Genomic DNA, 20,723 nt, shown 5'->3' on the forward strand with positions numbered 1-20,723 from the left:
AAAGGACCCCACCAACCTGTTTTATCAATTGGAAGTTTCTTCCTCCACCAAAGCACTCTATCAGTCCACGCTGGAGTTCTACATTTATCACTTGTATCATAAGCCTCAGAGCCAACATCATATTTATATGTGGGACCAAAATTGATAGTTCCTTCATGGAAGTCCTTAAAAATCTATAAAAGAAAATATTTAAAATTTTATAGAGATAGCCATGCATGTCATCTTATCTCATCTCATCTCATTCTGCATCCACTGGGAAGGCTTTCAATGGTTTACAGCACAATCATAAAAAGAACAGCACAATAAAACATTAATGCTACAATTAACTCTGCAAGTATAAATAAAAACCACACAACTTCAATAATATGTATGAACTAATGAATTAGAGGCATCATTTCAAACTTTAAAGATTCTCTGAAATAATTTCATTTTTAACAACTAGGAAAAGAAACTGGTGAAAAACAGCAGCAGGATATTGATCAAATTTAAGTTTCCATAATACAGCATTTTTCATTTGTCTCATTACAGGTAGTCCTCAAGTAATGACAGCAATGGGAACTAGAATTTACATAGCTAAGTGATGCAATCATATTGCTTAGTGATGACAATTAGGGAGCCAGGGAGCCAACACGTGAATATAGTGGCCATTGGTGAGGCTTAGAGTGGCTGCTGTTGGATGGGGAAGGGGTGGGTGAGTGGCTGGGGAGGTGTAGAATGAGTACACAATCCAAGGAGAGTGCACAGGTTGTGAGGGATTGAGGTTTGCGGTAGCTGCTGCTGGGTATGGGAGGGTGCAAAGGTGATGTATGGTAAGGGATGCATGGCATAAGCACAGCGAGGTTCAGGGAAATGTATGAGGGTCTGTGAGTGGCGGGTGCAGCAATTCTCTGGGCGATATGCAATTGGCAGAGGAGGCACAGAGTTGAGTGCAGAAAGGTTAGGAAGGGAGCGATTGTGGCTGGTGAGGCAGAGCTCAAGTGCAGAGGGCCTGAGGGAGGGGGTGGAAGGTGGGGGAGACTTACCTGAGCTACTTGTGACCTTCTCTGCTGGCTTCCCTTGTGGTTTTGTTTATGGGACGCCAGCAGAGGAGGCCGCAAATCTTGATCAAAAAACTGCAGGATGTTGCAACCATCATAAGTGTGATGTCTCTACCTTTCCACTGGATTTCTGTTGCTGCAGTTGATCCGACTCCAGGAGGGTCGTCCAGTCTTGTCGTTTGAGAAAATAAAATACTTCTTCATAAGTCAAGTCGATGCGATAGTTGAAATCACCACACCAGAAAACATAGTCATGAGAAAACATACTTCTTCCCTGGTCGAGGAAAAACTCATTAAACAACAGCATTTAAAAATTCTTCATCAACTCAGTTATATAAATGCTTAATTGTTTTCTCTTCTGTTCACTGCCTGGGGAAGTTCTTGGTAAGGTTTTTTTCAGTAGGGACTTGCCATTACCTATTTCCTAGGGCTGAAAGAAACTGATTGGCTCAAGGTCACCCAACTGGCTTTGTGCCTAAGAAACTAGAACTAGAACCCAAGATCTCCATTTCTAGCTTGATTCTTTTAACCACTATACGAACTGGCTATTTTTTTTTAGTTAGAAGTTAACTAAATAAAACTACATTCTTTTAAAATCCAAGTTCATAGGCTCCTAGCTTCAAGCTATGGACCCCAAGGGATGTCAGATGAAGAGTCCCTGAGCTATAAAAACTAAAGGTAAAGGTTCCCCTCGCACATATGTGCTAGTCGTTACTGACTCTAGGGGCGGTGCTCATCTCTGTTTCAAAGCCGAAGAGCCAGTGCTGTCCGAAGACATCTCCATGGTCATGTGGCCAGCATGAGTATACGCTGAAGGCACATGGAACGCTTTACCTTCCCACCCTATTTTTCTACTTGCATTTTTACATGCTTTCAAACTGCAAGGTTGACAGAAGCTGGGACAAGTAACGGGAGCTCACTTCATTACGTGGCACTAGGGATTTGAACTGCCAAATTGCCAACCTTTCTGATCGACAAGCTCAGCGTTTTAGCCACTGAGCCACCACGTCCCTTTTAAATAATCTAAAAGATACTGCATATATTGTTGGAAAGGTACCACAAATAAGACTCCTCAATCAAAGCACCACAAGAGGGTGCTGTTAATAAAGCTATATAATAAAGGTGAATCTGCCTATGTACTTTTGCAAATATAAACTGCTTAATTAGGCAATGATCGGTATATGGACATTTATAAGAATTATTCTGCATAAATGGAAAGCATCTTTTTAAGGCATTAAATGTTTCTAGCGCACTATTGGCTGAGTTATACTCTCAATCCTGGAAACAGAAATAGCTATTAACACCTTTTGATCTTTAGAGAAACGTTTGAAGAAGAAACAGTGCAGATATGAAAATCTAATGAATTACCACACTTGTCAATATAGCAAATCAATCTATTCTTTGGCAGCAACATGTATCCATAGGATAAGGGTCAGATTTTAGAAAGAGCTGTTAAAGATCTAAAGGTTACAGCATGGTTTGTTGTTTCTGTAAGTTCTAAGAATTAATAAGGATGCATGGTGAAAGCATGTTCAGCGGAAATGGAAATAATTTGTAATTTATAAAAAAATATTGTATTCTTTCCACCAGTAAAACAAGTGAAGGACTTCAGAAACATGTGAACATACCTAATTAGAATCTTGCTAGACTTCCTTTCATAACCATGAAGCCATCGCTTCCTTCTTTCATTGCCACCTGACTTAATGACATTATCAAATTTCTTCTGTGACCCAGCTGGCCACAATCACCTTAAGAAGCCTCTTCCTGAAGGCTACAAAATGTTTGGGGTGGGGGTGGGGAGAGAGGTGTAGGGAAACCAAAGTTTTTCTGTAATTTGCTCCATATTAGAAGTTCAGCTTCTATTTTACAATTTTATTTTGTTTATGTTAGGTAAAGATAAAGATTCCCCTTGAACATATGTGCTAGTCGTCCCCAAATCTAGGGGCCGGTGCTCATCTCCATTTCGAAGCCGAAGAGCCAGTGCTGTCCGAAGATATCTCCATGGTCATGTGGCCGGCAAGATTAAACACCAAAGGTGCACGGAACGGTGTTACCTTCCCACCAAAGGTGGTTCGTATTTTTTTACTTGCATTTTTATATGTTTTCGAACTGCTAGGTTGGCAGAAGCTGGGACAAGTAACGGGAGCTCAGTCCGTTACACAGCGCTGGGGATTCAAACCACCAAACTGCCTATCTTTCTGATTGACAAGCTCAGTGTCTTAGCCACTGAGCCACCATGTCCCTATTCTTGTTTATGTTAATCAACAAATAAAAGCTATGTTACACCAGAGGATGGAATTATTAACATTGATAAATGTAACACTTTTAAGGGAGGCCTCAAAATTAACTTCTGTACCAAATAGCATTAAAATATTTATTGTGTTGCTGCTAGAAAGTCTTCTTTGTTGCCTTATTGAAAAAAAGATCAATTGGGATGTTAAAAAACAACTGTGTTAATGTATTAATGCCATATTTCTATTTCTTTTGCTATCACTTTCTCTGCATTTCAAAGCCTATATTTTTTATATATCATAGCATGTATTTACAATACTATGCTAACAAATTTTGAAGTTGCCTTATAAACCTTGGCCCAAGTGCATAAATCCCTTCCAAGGATTTATTACTGATTTCTAATTTTACACGAATTATAAGCCTTTCCAGTTGACTCTGAATGGTACAAAATTCCAATCTTCATAAATTCAGATGAAATTTGAGTGTATAGCAATATAGTAAAAACAGCTATAGCAAGACATAAATAGCAGCAAAATTTGTACATAGCAACACAATAAAACAGCGAAACACCAATCTTAATATTAAATAGCTAATTATACACAAACACATATATTAATTTAAACATAGCAATATCAAGAGTAGCAACAAAACAAATAATGGGTAAAAAGACAAAAATATTTTTAAAAAGGAATGCCATAATCAATGGATTAAAATTAAAATATCATTCCTAATAATATCATTCCAGTTCGGGGGGGGGGGGGTGTCTAACGGTACAGCCTCATTTTAATGGGTCTTCTAGAAACCAGGAGGGAAGGGGCCATTTTAATGTCAGGAGGCAAGCTACTGCAAAGAAAGAGGCTGCAGCTGAAAAGGCACTCTTTCAAAGTCCCTGTAGGTGACACTCCCTAAAACAGGGGTGTCAAATTCACGGCGTGTGGTCCAGATATGTCACATATTGACTATGATCACCTCCATTTAGCGAAGGGGGGGGGAAAGTTGCAATACATAATGTGACAGTGCGAGTTTGACACCCCTGTCCTAAGAGGAAGGGGTCTGGGATGAGCCATCCTTAATCTTTACAGGTAGGCATAAAGGGAAAAAGTAGTTCCCCAAATGTCTAAACCAGTGTTTTTTGACCTTGACAACCTTGAGCTATATGAACCTAATTTCCCAGAACTCATGCTGGGTAGAGAATTCTGGGAATTGAAGTCCAAACATCTTGAAGTTCTCAAGGTTGAGAAATATTATTCAGTGTTTTAAAGGGGATAACAAGCACCTTGAATTACACATGGAATCCTACTGGCAAGAATAGCTGCTTAAACTACTGCATTCTAGAAGACTTTCTTGTCTCCCTCTCACCCCCCAAGATCCTAACCTTTGATACTGCCTCCATTAGTTTTACGCTTCAGGTTGGTAGGTAAGGAATTGATCTACTCAAATGTAATCGTTCAGGACTTAAATTTTTAAAGAACCGAGATGGATGGATGAACAAATGACCTGGGCAACAAACTGATTGGTAACAGGGAACACACTTTACATGAACACACTGAGTGTAAAAAGATAAGCTTGAGTAAAAATAAAAATCGCATGCACATAGGTGTTTCCCAATGTGTATTTTTATCCTGAAAAATGTGCAAATTCAGTAGCCCTGTAAATGAAACTTTCCCCAGACCTTACCATTGGGAAACTCAGTTTCTGAGTGATCTCTTTATAGTCTTCATTCCGTTCTTTTATCTGAGACTGACCAGCTGTCAAATGGCTACACACAAAGCATAAGCTGGTGCTATGAAATTGGAAACGGATAGCAACTGCTCCTTTGTTTCCAGCTTTCCCTCTCATTCCAGTCTTCACTGTGTCCACTGCTATGTCCCTGGACAGAAGGTGATAAAACCCAAAGCAAAAAAAATTAAACTTTTAGGAAGAATTTGAAAACTCTGAACAAGTGATTTACTTTAGTTCTTGGTTCTCTCTAAATAGAGCTTTTCCATTCATGGATGGAATGTGGATCCATTGGAGATTCCTGAGGGAAGAAAGAGTGGGACTTTTCTTATTTCCAATTTTCTCTGATGCAAAGAAGATCAAGCTATAGCCTGCAGGCTGCATATTGTCTCGCAGAACCCATTCTTTTCCTCCGATTTCATCCCAATTATACCAATCTGACAAAAAAAAAATGCTGATATTCCACAATGTGATCTGTCTTTCTGCAAAACCAAAGGTTAAATACAACCACTACATCCTTTAAAGCCCTTTAATTGCCCCCAAAAGGACCACAAATGTTGGTTGTGCCCAGCACTGGCAATGCTGTTGGCAAAAAAAAAAAAAATCCAATATATATATTGGAGGTATCATCTCCTCCCTTCAGCAAAAGACCAGCAAAATCCCACTGAAATAAGCCATACATACAGTAGAGCCAGAATCCCAACTGCAGACAATAGTGTTATATGGTGAAGATCATTTGTTCAATGATATTGTATCATCTAATCAAAGTCAGCATCTCTGCACATGATCTGAGGTACAAGCCAATACCAAAAAGAAAGAAATATAGAAAGCTTGTACTGAACTCAGTGACTTTAACAAGTTTGTGTATGAGCATATCTTAATACCCCTAAACCATCCTTACATTGATTCTTATCATATTGTAATAGGAAAGATAATTAAGTAACTCATGCAACCAAAAAACTTCCAGCAAAATTGTAGAGTAATCTCTGGTCAATCCGAGATGCACATCTTGCATATTCTTAAAACAACAATAAAAGCAAACACTTCTGGACTAGTCCAAGAGCCACACCCCCCCCAAAAAAACACATTTCACCAAATAGCTATGATTAACTTGATAGAAGAGTGGGAAAACAATTCATAAATAAAGTACACAAGACACATTTTTCCTGTTCATGCCTATTTTTCGGAGTATGGCCCCTGATACATTAGTTCATTCCTCAAATTAAAGCTGGAACATCCTGTAATTCATGACTGTTCAGCAGTAAGGCTATAATTCTTACTAGTGGAGGTTTCTCAAGGGAAGTGGATATGAGATGTTAGTCACAGACCCTAATTAATGGAAACATTCTGCTTAGCACCTTAAGACCAGTGATGGCTAATCTTTTTATCGTTGCGTTCCGAAAGCGTGCATGCACCCATAACACAATGCTTGGACGACACTCCCCCCGTGCACCCCGGCCCCACGCATGTGTGCGCCCCCACATGCCCCCCATGAATGCACATGTGTCTCCCGCCCCACGCATGCATGCTGGCTGGCAGGAGGCACATGCACAGTGAAGCTGAGCTGGGGAGATGGCTCGCGTGCCTGCAGAGAGAGCTCTATGTGCCACCTGTGGCACCTGTGCCATAGGTTCGCCATCACGGCCTTAGACTATGCTTTGAATAGAGATATGCACTCTTCCGATTTTAAGTGGAAAGGTGCTTCAGATCTGGCCTGGGCCATTCACTCTGTTTGGTGGTGATTCCCCAAAGAAACCATGTCTTCTTCTCAGTTCATTCAGTAGTTTTGAGACCCCAAGAAAATATTCAAGGTGGTGATAAAAAGCCATACATGAGTGTCACATGGTGGTATTTCTTCGTTAACGCAAACCCTTATTTTCCTGGGATCCAGGGCAAAACTTCTTAAACTTCTTTTAAGAATTACCAACAGGTAGGGAAAATCTGGCCATGGCATATCTAAAGGACTTTTCCTATTTTGGATTAGAATATTTTTCTTTAACCATCCTAAACGTTAAGAACTACTTGCACAATTCCTAACATCGCGCGAACTGCTCTTGCAAATTTTGTATGTGGAATGTGTGTGGAATGTATGTGGTATGTATGTGTTGAGTGATCCCATGCTTTTTAATTTATCGTAATTTTTTACTGTATCTCTGTATATTTTAATATTAGTGGGGTATGCATGTGGAGAATGTTAGGTCGGTATGTATGGGGGGATTGAGAGTGCAGCCTGGTGCCCCCTCCACTGAGTGCAGAAGCAGAAGTGGATGGGGGCCCAGATACGCCTCTCGTCCCAGTATGTGTGGTATGAATGGCCTGCCGGGGAGAACTTTGTAACTTTAATAAAATTTGTATGCCGCCCACTCACTAGGGACTCTGGGCGGCTCACAACAAAGCAAAGACATAAAAAATTAAAAGTACACTTTTTTAAAATGAAATCACCATTCAGTCACATGGGGCTGGATTATTACTCAACAGCCCCAGGCCTGCCGGAACAGCCAGGTCTTAGTCGCTTTACGGAAGGCCGGGAGAGTGGTAAGGGTCCGGATCTCCGTGGGTAGCTCATTCCATAAGGCCGGCACAGCTACAGAGAAGGCGCTCCCTCGGGGGGCCGCCAGCCGGCATTGCCTGGTCGACGGCACCCGGAGGAGGCCCAACCTGTGTGACCTTATTGGTTGTTGGGAGGTAAACGGCAGGAGGCGGTCTCTCAGGTAACCAGGTCCAGTACCATGTAGGGCTTTAAAAGTAACGACTAGCACCTTGAAGCGAGTCCGGAGACCAATGGGGAGCCAGTGCAGCTCGCGGAGGATAGGTGTAACATGGGTGTATCTGGGTACACCCATTATCGTTCGCGCAGCTGCATTCTGGACCAACTGCAGTCTTCGAACACTCTTCAGGGGCAGCCCCATGTAGAGCGTGTTACAGTAATCCAGTCTTGAGGTGACGAGGGCGTGAGTGACTATTCGAAGTGCCTCCCGGTCCAGATACGGCCGCAACTGGTGCACCAGGCGAACCTGGGCAAAGGCCCCACTGGTCACAGCCGACAAGTGGTGTTCTATCATCAGCTGTGGATCCAGGAGGACCCCCAAATTGCGGGCCCTCTCCGAGGGGTGTATAACTTTCCCCCCCCCCCCCAGGATAAGAGGTGGAATGGCTGGACCATCTTTGGGAGGCAACATCAATAGCCACTCGGTCTTGTCTGGATTGAGTGCAAGCTTGAGTGCGGGAAGGATCCCTCCAGAAGAGAGGTGTTAACAATCCTCTGGAGCCAGCCACATGTCACCTCTCTGCTGGTCGAGACCAGCCAGGAGGGACATGGGTCCAGCAAACAGGTGGAGGCACTCACAGCTCCCATGGCCTTGTCCACTTCCTCAGGAGCGACAAGTTGAAACTAGCTCCATAAAATCTGATCAGGACCTTCCCCCGGCGCCTCGGCTGGTACCGTCCAAGTGGAGTCCAGGTCTGCCAGGATCCAAGAGATTTTATCCGACAGAAACTGAACGAATTCCTCAGCTCTACCCTGTAAGGGTTCGTCCACATCCCTCCCTTTTAAGAGGGAGCGGGCTATCCTAAACAGGGCGGCTGGGTGCGATTCTGCGGATGCAATAAGAGCGGAAAAATGCACACATTTTGCCGCCCGTATCGCCACTAGATAAGTCCTAATAAAGGCTCTTAATTGTGTTCGGTCGGATTCGGAGTTACTAGCCCTCCAACGTCGCTCTAGGCGTCTCTTTTGGCGCTTCATCTCCTGGAGTTCCTCAGTGAACCAAGGAGCCCTCCTGGATCCACTGCCGTGGAGAGGCCGTAAAGGCGCAATCCGGTTAAGAGCCTCCGCCGCCGCTATATTCCAAGCAGCAACCAAGGACTCCACCGGACTGTGGGCCAGAGAGTCAGGTATCTTACCAAGCGCTGTCTGAAATCCTATAGGGTCCATCATGTGCCTGGGGCGGAACCACCTAATCGGTTCCCCCTCCCTACAGTGGGGGATTGGTTTCCGAACGTAGAGCCTCAGTAGGAAGTGATCTGACCATGACAAGGGCAAGATCTTGATGCCCTTTAAATCAAGATCACGTCTCCACTGCTCCGAGAGAAATACGAGGTCGAGCGTGTGCCCCGCTGAATGAGTCGGACCCTGAATTACCTGGGTCAAGTCCATGGCTGTCATGGAAGCCATGAACTCCTGTGCTCCATCAGAGCGATCACCGAGCGACGGCAGGTTGAGTTCCCCAGCACTACAAGCCTGGGGAACTCAACTGCCAGCTCGGCTACTGACTTGAGGAGCAAAGGCAGGGCTGTTGCAACGCTGTTGGGAGGTAGGTACGTTAGCAACAAACCCATTTGACCCCCAATGTCCAACTTCACCAGGAGGGACTCATACCCGACAATCTCCGGAGCAGGGATCCTACGAGAAACTAGGGACCTTCAGATGATGACAGCCACTCCCCCACCCCTTCTCTGGTGTCGCGGCTGATGTAGCACCTGAAACCCTTCTGGGCACATTTCAGTGAGGGGGACTCCTCCCTCATGGCCCAGCCAGGTCCAATATCTACATGAAGCCGCTGGGTGAGATCATACGCTGGCACGGAATCAAATATCATCAATATGCGGACGATACACAATTGTATCTGTCCGCCCCGTGCCAACTCAGCGAAGCAGTTGAAGTGATGTGCCAGTGCCTGGAGGCTGTCAGGATCTGGATGGGAGTGAACAAGCTTGCACTCAATCCAGACAAGACCAAGTGGCTATCGATGTTGCCTCCCAAGGATGGTCCAGACATTCCACCTCTTAGCCTGGGGGGTGAAGTTATACACCCCTCGGAGAGGGCCCGCAATTTGGGTGTCCTCCTGGATCCACAGCTGACGTTAGAACACCATTTGTTGGCTGTGACCAGTGGGGCCTTTGCCCAGGTTCGCCTGGTGCACCAGTTGCGGCCCTATCTGGACCGGGAGGCATTTCGAATGGTCACTCACATCCTTGTCACCTCAAGACTGGATTACTGTAACACACTCTACATGGGGCTGCCCCTGAAGAGTGTTCGAAGACTGCAGCTGGTCCAGAATGCAGCCGCGCGAGCGATAATGGGTGTACCTAGATACACCTATGTTACACCTATCCTCTGCGAGCTGCACTGGCTCCCCATTGGTCTCCAGACCCGCTTCAAGGTGCTAGTCGTTACTTTTAAAGCCCTACATGGTATTGGACCTGGTTACCTGAGAGACTGCCTCCTGCCATTCACCTCCCAACGACCAATAAGATCGCACAGGTTGGGCCTCCTCCGGTGCCGTCAACCGGACAATGCCGGTGGCGGCTCCTCTAGGGAGGCCCTTCTCTGTAGCTGCACTGGCCTTGTGGAACGAGCTACCCACAGAGATCCGGACCCTTACCACTCTCCCAGCCTTCCGTAAAGCGACCAAGACCTGGCTGTTCCGGCAGGCCTGGGGCTGATTAATATCCAGCCCCACTTGATTGAATGGATGATATATTAATTTTAATAATTGTATTTTTAAATTTTTTATATGTTTTTACTTTTGTTGTGAGCCGCCCAGAGTCCCAAGGGAATGGGTGGCATACAAATCTTATTAAAGTTGAAAGTATACGCATCTGGTTTGGCATAACAATATTTTGAAGTTTATATAAACTGTCAGAACTTGAGAGAAACAACTGTACCGTATTTTCACGCATATAACCCGTGGGCAATGTGCGTTTTTACCTACCCCGCATGCCCCCCCGCGGGGTATAAAAGTGGGCGGGGTATACGGAAACTATTTTACGCGACAGCGACTAACAGATTAACTAATCTGTTAACAGATCTCAGCACTTTCCCTTTTCCTCCGTTCCTCCCGAGGCGGGAACGGAGGAGAAAGCCTGGGCGAGCTGGGGAGGGGTTGGAGGAATGGAGGAGAAGGGAAAGTGCTGAGGTCGGGGAAGGGACAGGAGGCGGGAACGGAGGAGAAAGCCTGGGCGAGCTGGGGAGGGAAACTGCTGAGATGGTGGAAGGGACGGGAGGCAGGAACAGGCAGGAACGGAGGAGAAGGGAAAGTGCTGAGATCGGGGAAGGGATGGGAGGCGGGAACGGAGGAGAAAGCCTGGGCGAGCTGGGGAGGGAAACTGCTGAGATGGTGGAAGGGACGGGAGGCAGGAACAGGCAGAAACGGAGGAGAAGGGAAAGTGCTGAGATCGGGGAAGGGACGGGAGGCGGGAACGGAGGAGAAAGCCTGGGCGAGCTGGGGAGGGAAACTGCTGAGATGGTGGAAGGTACGGGAGGCAGGAACAGGCAGGAACGGAGGAAAAGGGAAAGTGCTGAGGTCGGGGAAGGGACGGGAGGCGGGAACGGAGGAGAAAGCCTGGGCGAGCTGGGGAGGGAAACTGCTGAGATGGTGGAAGGGACGGGAGGCAGGAACAGGCAGGAACGGAGGAGAAGGGAAAGTGCTGAGATTGGGGAAGGGACGGGAGGCGGGAACGGAGGAGAAAGCCTGGGCGAGCTGGGGAGGGAAACTGCTGAGATGGTGGAAGGGACGGGAGGCAGGAACAGGCAGGAACAGAGGAGAAGGGAAACTGCTGAGATGGTGGAAGGGACGGGAGGCGGGAACAGAGGAGAAAGCATCGCGGGTTATATAAGAAGGCAGGGTGTATAAAAACTTTTTTACATAAATCTTGAAAACCTGCGGGTTATTTGCGTGGGCGGGTTATTTGCGTGGGCGGGATATATGCGTGAAAATACGGTATATATTCTAGATGCCATTCTTTACTCTGCCAATATCAATCTATGCAGGCAGCTATTTTCAAGGAACATGCCATTACGCTTGCCCTGAAATACAATTTTGTAATGGAGGGCAGAGTGTGTTGCAATAAAGATCTCAAAACCCACTTGTTTTATTATGTGAATTATTCAAGCAGAATGCAATTCAAAGAGCAATTTATTGAACCCAGCTCCTATTCATGTTCCTCCTTCTTTTTGGCATATTTTGTAGCTTTCAATTGCCCAGCAACTGTCTATTTTGGAAAGAGTGTGTGTGTGTGTATGTGTGTGTGTGTGTGTATCTTAAACTTATAAAAACATTTTGTTGTGGTCCGCCAGAAGACTGCAGAGCTGGCAGCAGAGTCAGACAGTGAGGAGGTTGGAGAGGAACATGGGCCAGTCCTGGAATCTGGGGAAGGCTTGGATGAGGGCTCTTCGTCAGAGGCAGAGAGGGGGCCATGGCCATCTGGGAGTTATGTGTTGCCTCCAGAGTCGGACATCAGCGAGGCAGAGGAATAGGGGGAGCCTGTTCCCAGTGTGCGCATGCACAGAGCTGCCAGAAGGCAAGAACAGTTAAGACAAAAGGGACGACTCAGGAGTAAGGCTTGGAGGTGATTGGCCCCTCCCATAGGACATAAAGGAGGAGCAAAGGGACATGAGCCTTTGCAGGAAGCAACTTTGTTTGTTCTGGTGAGTTTAAATTCTGAAGCTCCTTTTTGACTCTTTGCTCTGTGTGGCCTTGTAAGCTAATTGCCAATTAGGTCTTTGGTAGCATTTCAACGAGTAGAATATAAAACAGCCAAAATATTTAAAAAATATTTTATAAAATAACTTGTATGAATCCTAAAATAATTTTCTGAGTTAAAAAAAAATCATCTAGTGCCAAACAAATAGCAATTATATTAAGCATGTACAAGTGCTTCTTCTCTAATCCACCTGACATCTGCATTTTGTTGCATCTTTGATGAATGATGAAAGGAAACGTGCTTAAGGAATACTGCAAGTACTGTGCCTAAGTGTGGTTCACACATGACATGAACACATAGTCACGATTATCATAGGAAATGACTGTGGGCTTAATTCATATAATCTATTTTTTATGGAGAAACAGTGCATCACTCTCCTAGCAAGACACATATACTCAGGAACAGGTGCAAGAGTAGGAAAGAATCAAAAGCCATTACTTGTCTTCATTTCTGAACATTTGGCTGTCTTCCATACACAATTAATATCTGAAGTGCTCCTAACTATATGAAGAAATTGTTGGAGGGGTAATGTCAGGCCCGAATTTGACATATGTGTAGCCATTTTATTTAGCTCTCTATTATACTATTTATACCTTTTCTTTCTCTTTACTATGTAAGGGGGGAGGGGGTTCGGGCTTGCTATATTCCTAAGGTGGGGGTAAGGAGCGAATAGATAGCGAGGATTGTTTTGGCTAAATGACCTTGTTTCCCGTGGCAACAGAGGCTGCTCCTGCTGAGAACAGAAGGTAGAGTTTGAAGACACCGGGCAATGTGGATTGAGGGTTTATTGGATAATGTGACTTTTGAGGGATGTTTCTTACAATATTATGTGGTGTAATTCCGGTTTGTGTCAGATCCAGAATTACAATAGATTTCGCCAATTTGATTTCTACCTAAGTGAAAGAAATTTGTATTCGATGATGGATTTTGCACACTGCTTCTTTGAATGGGTTTCATCACTTGGAAACCTGACAGGTAAACTATAATTCATCTCAGAAATACAGGAATGTAGAAAATTCATTTTGAAAAACAAAGTAATGATCCCAATTCATCCTGGTGAGAAAAACTAACAAAACCAAATACATAACTTCGATTTTCTTCTCGGCTATTTAAATCAGAATTAGAAATAAACACAGTTGTTCCTTAATTTTCATTTCCATAAAAGAAAATCTACAATCTCTTCACAAAGCTGTCACATAAAAATAGAAGCACGAAGAACTACCTTATATAGGGAACATGGAACGGTCTTACAAAAATGAAGAGGCAAACACCCACAAGCTGTGTTGAGGTCAACAGAATATATCGATGTGTCCTTGAAAGAGCCTTCTGAATTTGTTCTCCCCATGTCTTCCTATTGGTTGTGCTAAAAAGATAATAGATATAATGTTTTTAAACATACTGTTTCATCAAAGAATTTAACTAAATTCCATGGAATGTTCTATGGATTTCATTCTAAGGATGGACTAAATTAGTAGGTCATTATTCAATTATGTGTATTACATATATATAAGACATTTTGGAATTGATATGATGAAGCTAAATTCATATTGAACCTAAATTCCCACTCCCATAGTCACCAATCTTGACGAAAGCCACTAAAGATTGTTTTCTTTCTTTCTCAGCAATCCTGTTGAGCAGAATTGCTTTTTTTATGGCCATGAGCTGAAAAAAAGCTCTTTATGACTAAATGTTGCAAACGAGATATGTGGGTACCTGAGCATGATGAGCAGAGTGTTGGCATACAAGCACACTCCTAGCCATTGGACCATTGCCCAGCAATCAATGTGTGGTCTTTGTGGTTACAAGGATTGTCAGTTCTAATGTACTGATTCATATATGACTTTCAGCTGAATATGTAAACTATTTCCACTGAAATGTATTGCACTTGTATCAGATGATATAAGTCTATTGCACAAATCATTCATTATTTGATTCTACAGTCAACAATTAGCAATAGCACTTAGACTTATATACCACTTCATAGTGCTTTATAGCACTCTCTAAGTGGTTTGCAGAGTCAGCATATTGCCACCAACAAACTGGTCCTCATTTTACTGACCTTGGAAGGATGGAAGGCTAAGTCAGCCAGGATCGAACTCCTGGCAGTGAGCAGAGTTTGCCTGCAATACTGCATTGTAACCACTGTGCCACCATGGTTAATGGCTATGCATATATGAATCAGACTCTAGAGATTTGTAATCATTTTATTTATTATATTTATATAAAGTCACTGAAGAGTATTGTACTCTGGCTACTTTATAACATGTAATGTTAAAATACATTTTAATGACAGAGCATCAAATAACTTTTTGGACTATAAAAATATACATATAAAGAAAGATAATTAAAAAATACTGAACAAATTCATTTCATGAAATTAAAAATACTATTGAGAATAACAAAACTTATGATAGCTCTGAAATTACCACAAATAAGACATTCAGTGAGCCTCTCAGCCAGGAATTGAAATAAAGCAGTTCGACAATTCAATTTCAACCTACCTCGCATTCACAATATTGCCAGCATTTAATTCTACCATTTCTTCAAATCCTACAGCAAATATGTCAGCGGGACAATGATCATCTGTTGGGATGGGAGGGAAAAACCAAACATATGAACTTGATCTAATCATTCCATTTCAGGAAATGAGATTAAACACTAATAATTAAGCTCGCCTTCCCAAATGCACATAATTAGTTCCTACTAGAAGTATCTAAAAAACTTTGTTACTCTTACAATTGAACTGGGCAGTCCTAAATGACATCCTCATATATTCACACACATACAAGTGTGTGTGCATGAGAGAGAGAGAGAGAGAGAGAGAGAGAGAGAGAGAGAGAGAGAGAGAGAGAGAGAGAAAGAGAGAGAGAGTATGCATTCATATTTTTGTCATTATCACCTGTAGGACTTTTTATTACCTTGAAACTCTGAAACCCCACAGAGCTTAGGGGAATCAAGTAACCAATCTGTTAATTCGCTGGTACCAAGGATATTACTCTTAAACTGTTTGCCTCCATTTACATTCCAGGTCCCCATGGCAACACGAATTCTCTTGAAGTTTGTGAATTCAAATTGACGCTCTGACATGATGTTCAAAGTACTTGGTGTCACTAATGGAGATGAGGAGAGGAAGGAAAGATATTTTTTCCGTTAAACTATGAACCATAGCACTGATTGCAAATTATCTCTTGATAATTATTTTGCTGTCATGCTTCCAAGTATTTCCTTTATAAGTACTCTCTAAATGCAGGATAAGCATGTTAAATTATATTGAACTCCTTATAGCAATAATGTTTCCAGCAAGAGTTCCCAAGTAGGTGAATGGATAGTGTGACAATAGATCCATTTTCTCCTCTACAGAGAGAGAAGCAATTTTGCATGATATGTCCATAATTTTAAAAACGAGGACATGATGTTTGCAGATTCCACCCTCCTTCAATGTTTTGAAAGGTGATCCAACTTTCCTGAAAAGATTGAAGTGCCATTGAGGATGGGAGGGTCAAGAAAAAAATGGGGGAGATCATCAGGTCCTTATTCTATCAGTAGGATTCTACTGTTGTATTAAAAGCCCCCACTAATGGATGGAACCTTTCACTTGTCAGACCCTGATTTTGGAAACAACGAAGAGAGTGGCTGAATATCCTACTGAGAGGTCCCAAACATAATGCTGTAATGTTTTCTAATACGAAATCTTGTGCAGGCTTACTTAAGTGGATTACTCCCAAGAAATATACAAGAACAGGTAAGACTGCAAAGCTATTGACATAAAAATGATCTTGCTTACTCAATAATGCAGTATGATCCAGCAGCATTCTCTCTTTATCAGCATACTCTTCATTGTAAAAATCACCCATAAGCAGTAAGTCAATGGCTTCCTGTTTCACGCTATCAAAAAAGTTTGACTGAATGGTCAGTGACACTGACCGGGCACCATCTTTGAATTTCCCAACCTATATAAGAATAGGATTAACAATTTAATTTAATTTCATCGTTATTGAAATGTCAGAGAATAACTGAGGCTCACTTTTTCCTTTACCTTGGCTTTTCCTTCTAAAGCACGGCTCCCTGTAAAAATCTTGCTTAGGCTGTGCCCATTGAGAGCCCACATTGCTTTGTAAGACTCCAGAAAACGCTCAATTATAGGTTTGGAATTTAATCCTAGGCTTTCTAGTTGACTTTGGAGAATCTGATTTGAAAAAAGAAATATATAATGCAGAACAAGACAGGACATGAATCAAATATCCCACCCGCATAATATTCAATGTTTGATTGATAATTCCTCTTGTAAGGGTTTTGCTCAAATTCTTAGAAACTGAATGCTCTATCACTCACCTCAAGGGCTATGAAGGTTTGGACGGTATTAGTTCGGTTTAGACAATCCAGACAATTCATTCGAATGGTACCCATCTGTTGACTTCAAAAAACAAGTCAAAGAACTAAAAGAATTAGTACTGGACCTCCCCCTATAAATTGAGTATTCTACTGAGCAATTCTGGCATGAAAATTTAGGACTCTATGGACAAAAGTACAAGTCTTAAAGCAGAGACACAAATTACAACAATTCAGGTTATTCATTTCTAGCCTCCTTTGCCACAATTCATCAAGGATGTGCATCTGGAATGCTGAAATTGGCTAGATCAGTTTTCCCCAAAATAGTCTCCTCAGAACCATAGTCCAATTCTGACTGGAAAGGCAAGAGTACATATTTTACATGTCGATTCCCATACATCGTAAGAACAATTAATTGTAACTATTATAGGAGTCATGGTTCATATTAATTTACTTTACAAATGGACGAGATTGAAAGATCAGCAACAGATATGAGATGTCCAAAAATGTCTGAGTCACCCACTTTCCAGACTGTCCCATATGTAAAAATGATGAAGAGCTGTAATTTAAATAATCCCACTTGCATAAAAGTATCAAGAAACTTATAAGCAAGTTAGCATAAAATAACCACAACCGTAAAGTTGGAGCATGAAAAACTGTTCAATAAAAAGTACAAACATGTACAGTCGAAGGAGTATAATACTCACCGGGAAGTTGCATTTTCACCCTTTGTAAAGATGCCCAATTCTTCCCAGTGCAGCTTTAGCTGAGGCCCCAGCAAGTTCTCCAGTTTCCCAACTTTTGCAAAATGATGGTAATCAAAATTAATCATTGGTGTGTCTACTGCATGGGATGATGCCCAAAGTAATTTCTTATAAAAGAAAAGAGCAGAAAACAATCTTTTTTGTTACTTCATTCGTAAAAGTCTTTCTGATAACATGTATTGAACGGCTAGTGAATGATTGTATACACTATATCTAACACTGAAGTCAGTTGTGAGTTAACAAGAAGAAAAACAACTAATTATTTACATACAATTACTTTACTATCCATCTCTTATCAATTTCAAGAGCCTACAGGTAGTCATTGACTTACAACCATTCAAAGTTACAACAACACTGAAAAAAGTGACTTACCACTCACTGTTTTTCACACTTATGACTGTTGCAGCAGCCCCGTGGTCTCGTGATCAAAATTCAGCCGCTTGGCAACTGGTTTCGTATTTATGACAGTTGCAATGTCTTGGGGTCATGTGATCACCTTTTGTGACCTTCGGACAAGCAAAGTCAACGAGGAAACCAGATTCACTTAACAACCATGTTACTAACAACAATTAGAGTGATTCAGTTATAACTGTCATAAAATGGGGCAAAGCCCACTTACAAATGTCTCCAACAAATTTAGGTCTCAATTGTGGTTGTAAGTCAAGAGCTACCTGTACTTAAAGTTTCTGTGACATGACATCATAAAAAAAATGGATTCACCATGTTCTGATCTCATTGGGATTTAGTTATCTATTTTTTAAGGTTCTACACATGAATTAGTTCAGCAATCATAGAACCCAATATTTTGGAAAGGGCAGGTTGAGAAAGCCTAGTTAATACTTGTGATACTGCTGCATTGCAGTCTGTTTATTGTATTCATGGCCTGAATATTTATTGTCTTCATTACAGGTTGGAAGCAGAGAAATAAATTAAAATAAACTGTATTTTGTTCCCAGAAGCGTTAAGACAGTGTAAGTGATAAAATCTATTTCTCATGTAATAAATTACTATAGTAGAATATTTGAGGCATCCAGTCCTACATTTAAAAAAATATCAGCCAAGAGATTACAGAATTTGGCAGAAATCCCAGCAGACTGGTAGAATGCAAAATATGCTACTATCACAAAAATTACTGATGGAATATTCTATCAGCACAGTTAATTTAAAAACTAATCAGTGAAAAGGAGACATTATGGACAGGATAATAGGCAAAGAAATAATATTCTTATATTACAATATATATTGGAAATCACTTCAATTTACACCTGTCACCTCTGCCTTACAATCATGTTTTATAACAGCTCAGACCAGGAGCCGAGGATCTTTTTCCCAAATGATTTGGTGGGAAGAATGAATCAAAAATATAGTTTACGATGTCTCCGTAACGGAATATATAACTAGAGTAGCTCAATGCGGCATCACAGGCTATCACCACAAGTATATTGAATGCATGACAGATACAAGTAGAACATAACTAAGGTAGCCTCTTTGGCTTCATTCATGCTCACACATGGGAAAATGGTGTTGAAAACTAACCCCCTTTCAAGAGGCCGTTTTATATGTTGCTTCCATGTCTCCTTTATGTGGCCTTGGCTGGACCGCATTGCATAAGATGGCTATGACTAATAGGTGTGATGTGAGTAGGAAATTTCGCCACCCATTCACAAAGCCGTATGCTTGTTGGTTTAGTGCTGTTGTTTCAAAGATTCCTACCCTGCCCTTTAAACTTGGATTGTGTGCAGACAGCAGGGGTGCAAATGTTAAATTGATATGGAATTTACTCTAGTAATATGATCAAACTCATTGCAAACTTCCAGTGGCTAAGATCCAAAATAAATTCAAGAGAAAATCACTGTGTATGTAAAGGCTGCTTCTAAGAGACAAAGAGGCGAACAGCAGCAATAGCAACTTTGTTTGCCACTGGACCTGTTCCTTTGCTAACTGCCTACATATTTTTGACTATTTACAGGCCTCGGTTCTTCATAGCTTACTTGGGAACGACTGCAGCCCTAGCGGCTCAGCATGAGTCATTGTTCCAAGCATGCTATCCACTTCTGCGGTTGTATTAACTGTTAACTTCACAGATGAATCACAACGGATTGCCTCTAAACAATGCAAGTGAGAAAGGCAGTGGGGAAAAAGATACTTGCCTTGTACTCCCCAGGTCTTCTGTTCTCAAAGTTTTAAAAACTTTGTTTTTAAAAAAACATTTAAAATGTTAAAAAGAGAATAAATGGGAAGTCAGCGTGCTGAGGTTTCCCAAAAGGACTGTAGGCTTTATAAATAAAAAGAGGTTTAAGAAAGGAAGAATGTGGATGTAGCCAAATGCTTTGCAGTTTCCTGCCCCCAAAAATGACAACTTTAACCTGGGGTAACAGAAAATCATCTTGCAGGATAATACAGGGGTGTCAAACTCACTTTGTCAGGGCATCATCACATGACGTATTGGGACTTTTCCCCCCTTCGCTAAACTGGGTGTGGCCAGAGCACAACACATCCAGCCCACAGGCTGAGAGTTTGACAGCCCTGGGCTAGGAGAAATGGTAATACATAACATCAATTCCCTGTCTGGTCGCATCACACTCATGTCAGAAGAACCGAGGCGCTTCTGGGTTGAAAGGAGTAGCCGGTGACATCACATTGCCTAGGGAAAGCCCAGTTGGGGGCTCCTTTCTTGTCCCCAGTAGGAGCTGGAGTGAACAATAAGAGCTCACCTTGCTCCATGGCAGCACTCAGTCTCTAACACATGCTTGCTAACCTCCAACCCAGCATCTTAACCACACAAGCCACCATGCTCCTTTCCTTCTTGTAAGCATTTATCTTCCCCTATCTCCCCCTATATTTCATGTCCCATGTCTGAAATATAGACACAGCAGCAGAAGCTTAGCTGGGTGAAAGAGGAGCTACTTCACATGCTGGAGGATCCTATTTTTAATCCAAGTAATCATCAGGAGAGTCCACCTTACCTCAGAGCAGGGCTGCGTGGAACAACCCCCTTCCCCAAACTGCCTGATTAGTCGATCATGCTGGATATTTGTAGGAGATGACCGGGACAACCCAAATGCAGAGTGAAACACGTAATCAGACTCCCCCCCCCCCCATGAATTCTGTAGACTCTTATCTAGCACCTTGACCATTACTAGATCACATTCTTGTG

At 42.4% G+C, this 20,723-nt stretch overlaps 1 protein-coding gene across 1 annotated transcript in view; it reads right to left on the reverse strand.

Annotated features, from left to right (window-relative positions):
* The window catches only part of SYNJ2 (synaptojanin 2), a 58,624-nt gene that overhangs the window by 19,514 nt on the left and 18,387 nt on the right, over positions 1-20,723 (reverse strand). The window contains exons 8-17 of the mRNA XM_014057555.2: positions 17,510-17,673; positions 16,806-16,887; positions 16,510-16,659; positions 16,258-16,423; positions 15,392-15,583; positions 14,975-15,056; positions 13,696-13,836; positions 4,947-5,139; positions 1,153-1,311; positions 17-173 (exon numbers count right to left, since the gene is read on the reverse strand). Coding sequence (XP_013913030.2) covers positions 17-173; positions 1,153-1,311; positions 4,947-5,139; positions 13,696-13,836; positions 14,975-15,056; positions 15,392-15,583; positions 16,258-16,423; positions 16,510-16,659; positions 16,806-16,887; positions 17,510-17,673 — 1,486 coding nt within the window. The remainder of the gene's footprint in view (positions 1-16; positions 174-1,152; positions 1,312-4,946; positions 5,140-13,695; positions 13,837-14,974; positions 15,057-15,391; positions 15,584-16,257; positions 16,424-16,509; positions 16,660-16,805; positions 16,888-17,509; positions 17,674-20,723) is intronic.

The sequence above is a fragment of the Thamnophis sirtalis genome, unplaced genomic scaffold, assembly GCF_051295495.1.
Source record: "Thamnophis sirtalis isolate CommonGarterSnake01/CBP01778 unplaced genomic scaffold, rThaSir2_p1.2 scaffold_6, whole genome shotgun sequence".
Classification (NCBI taxonomy): Eukaryota; Metazoa; Chordata; class Lepidosauria; order Squamata; family Natricidae; genus Thamnophis; species Thamnophis sirtalis.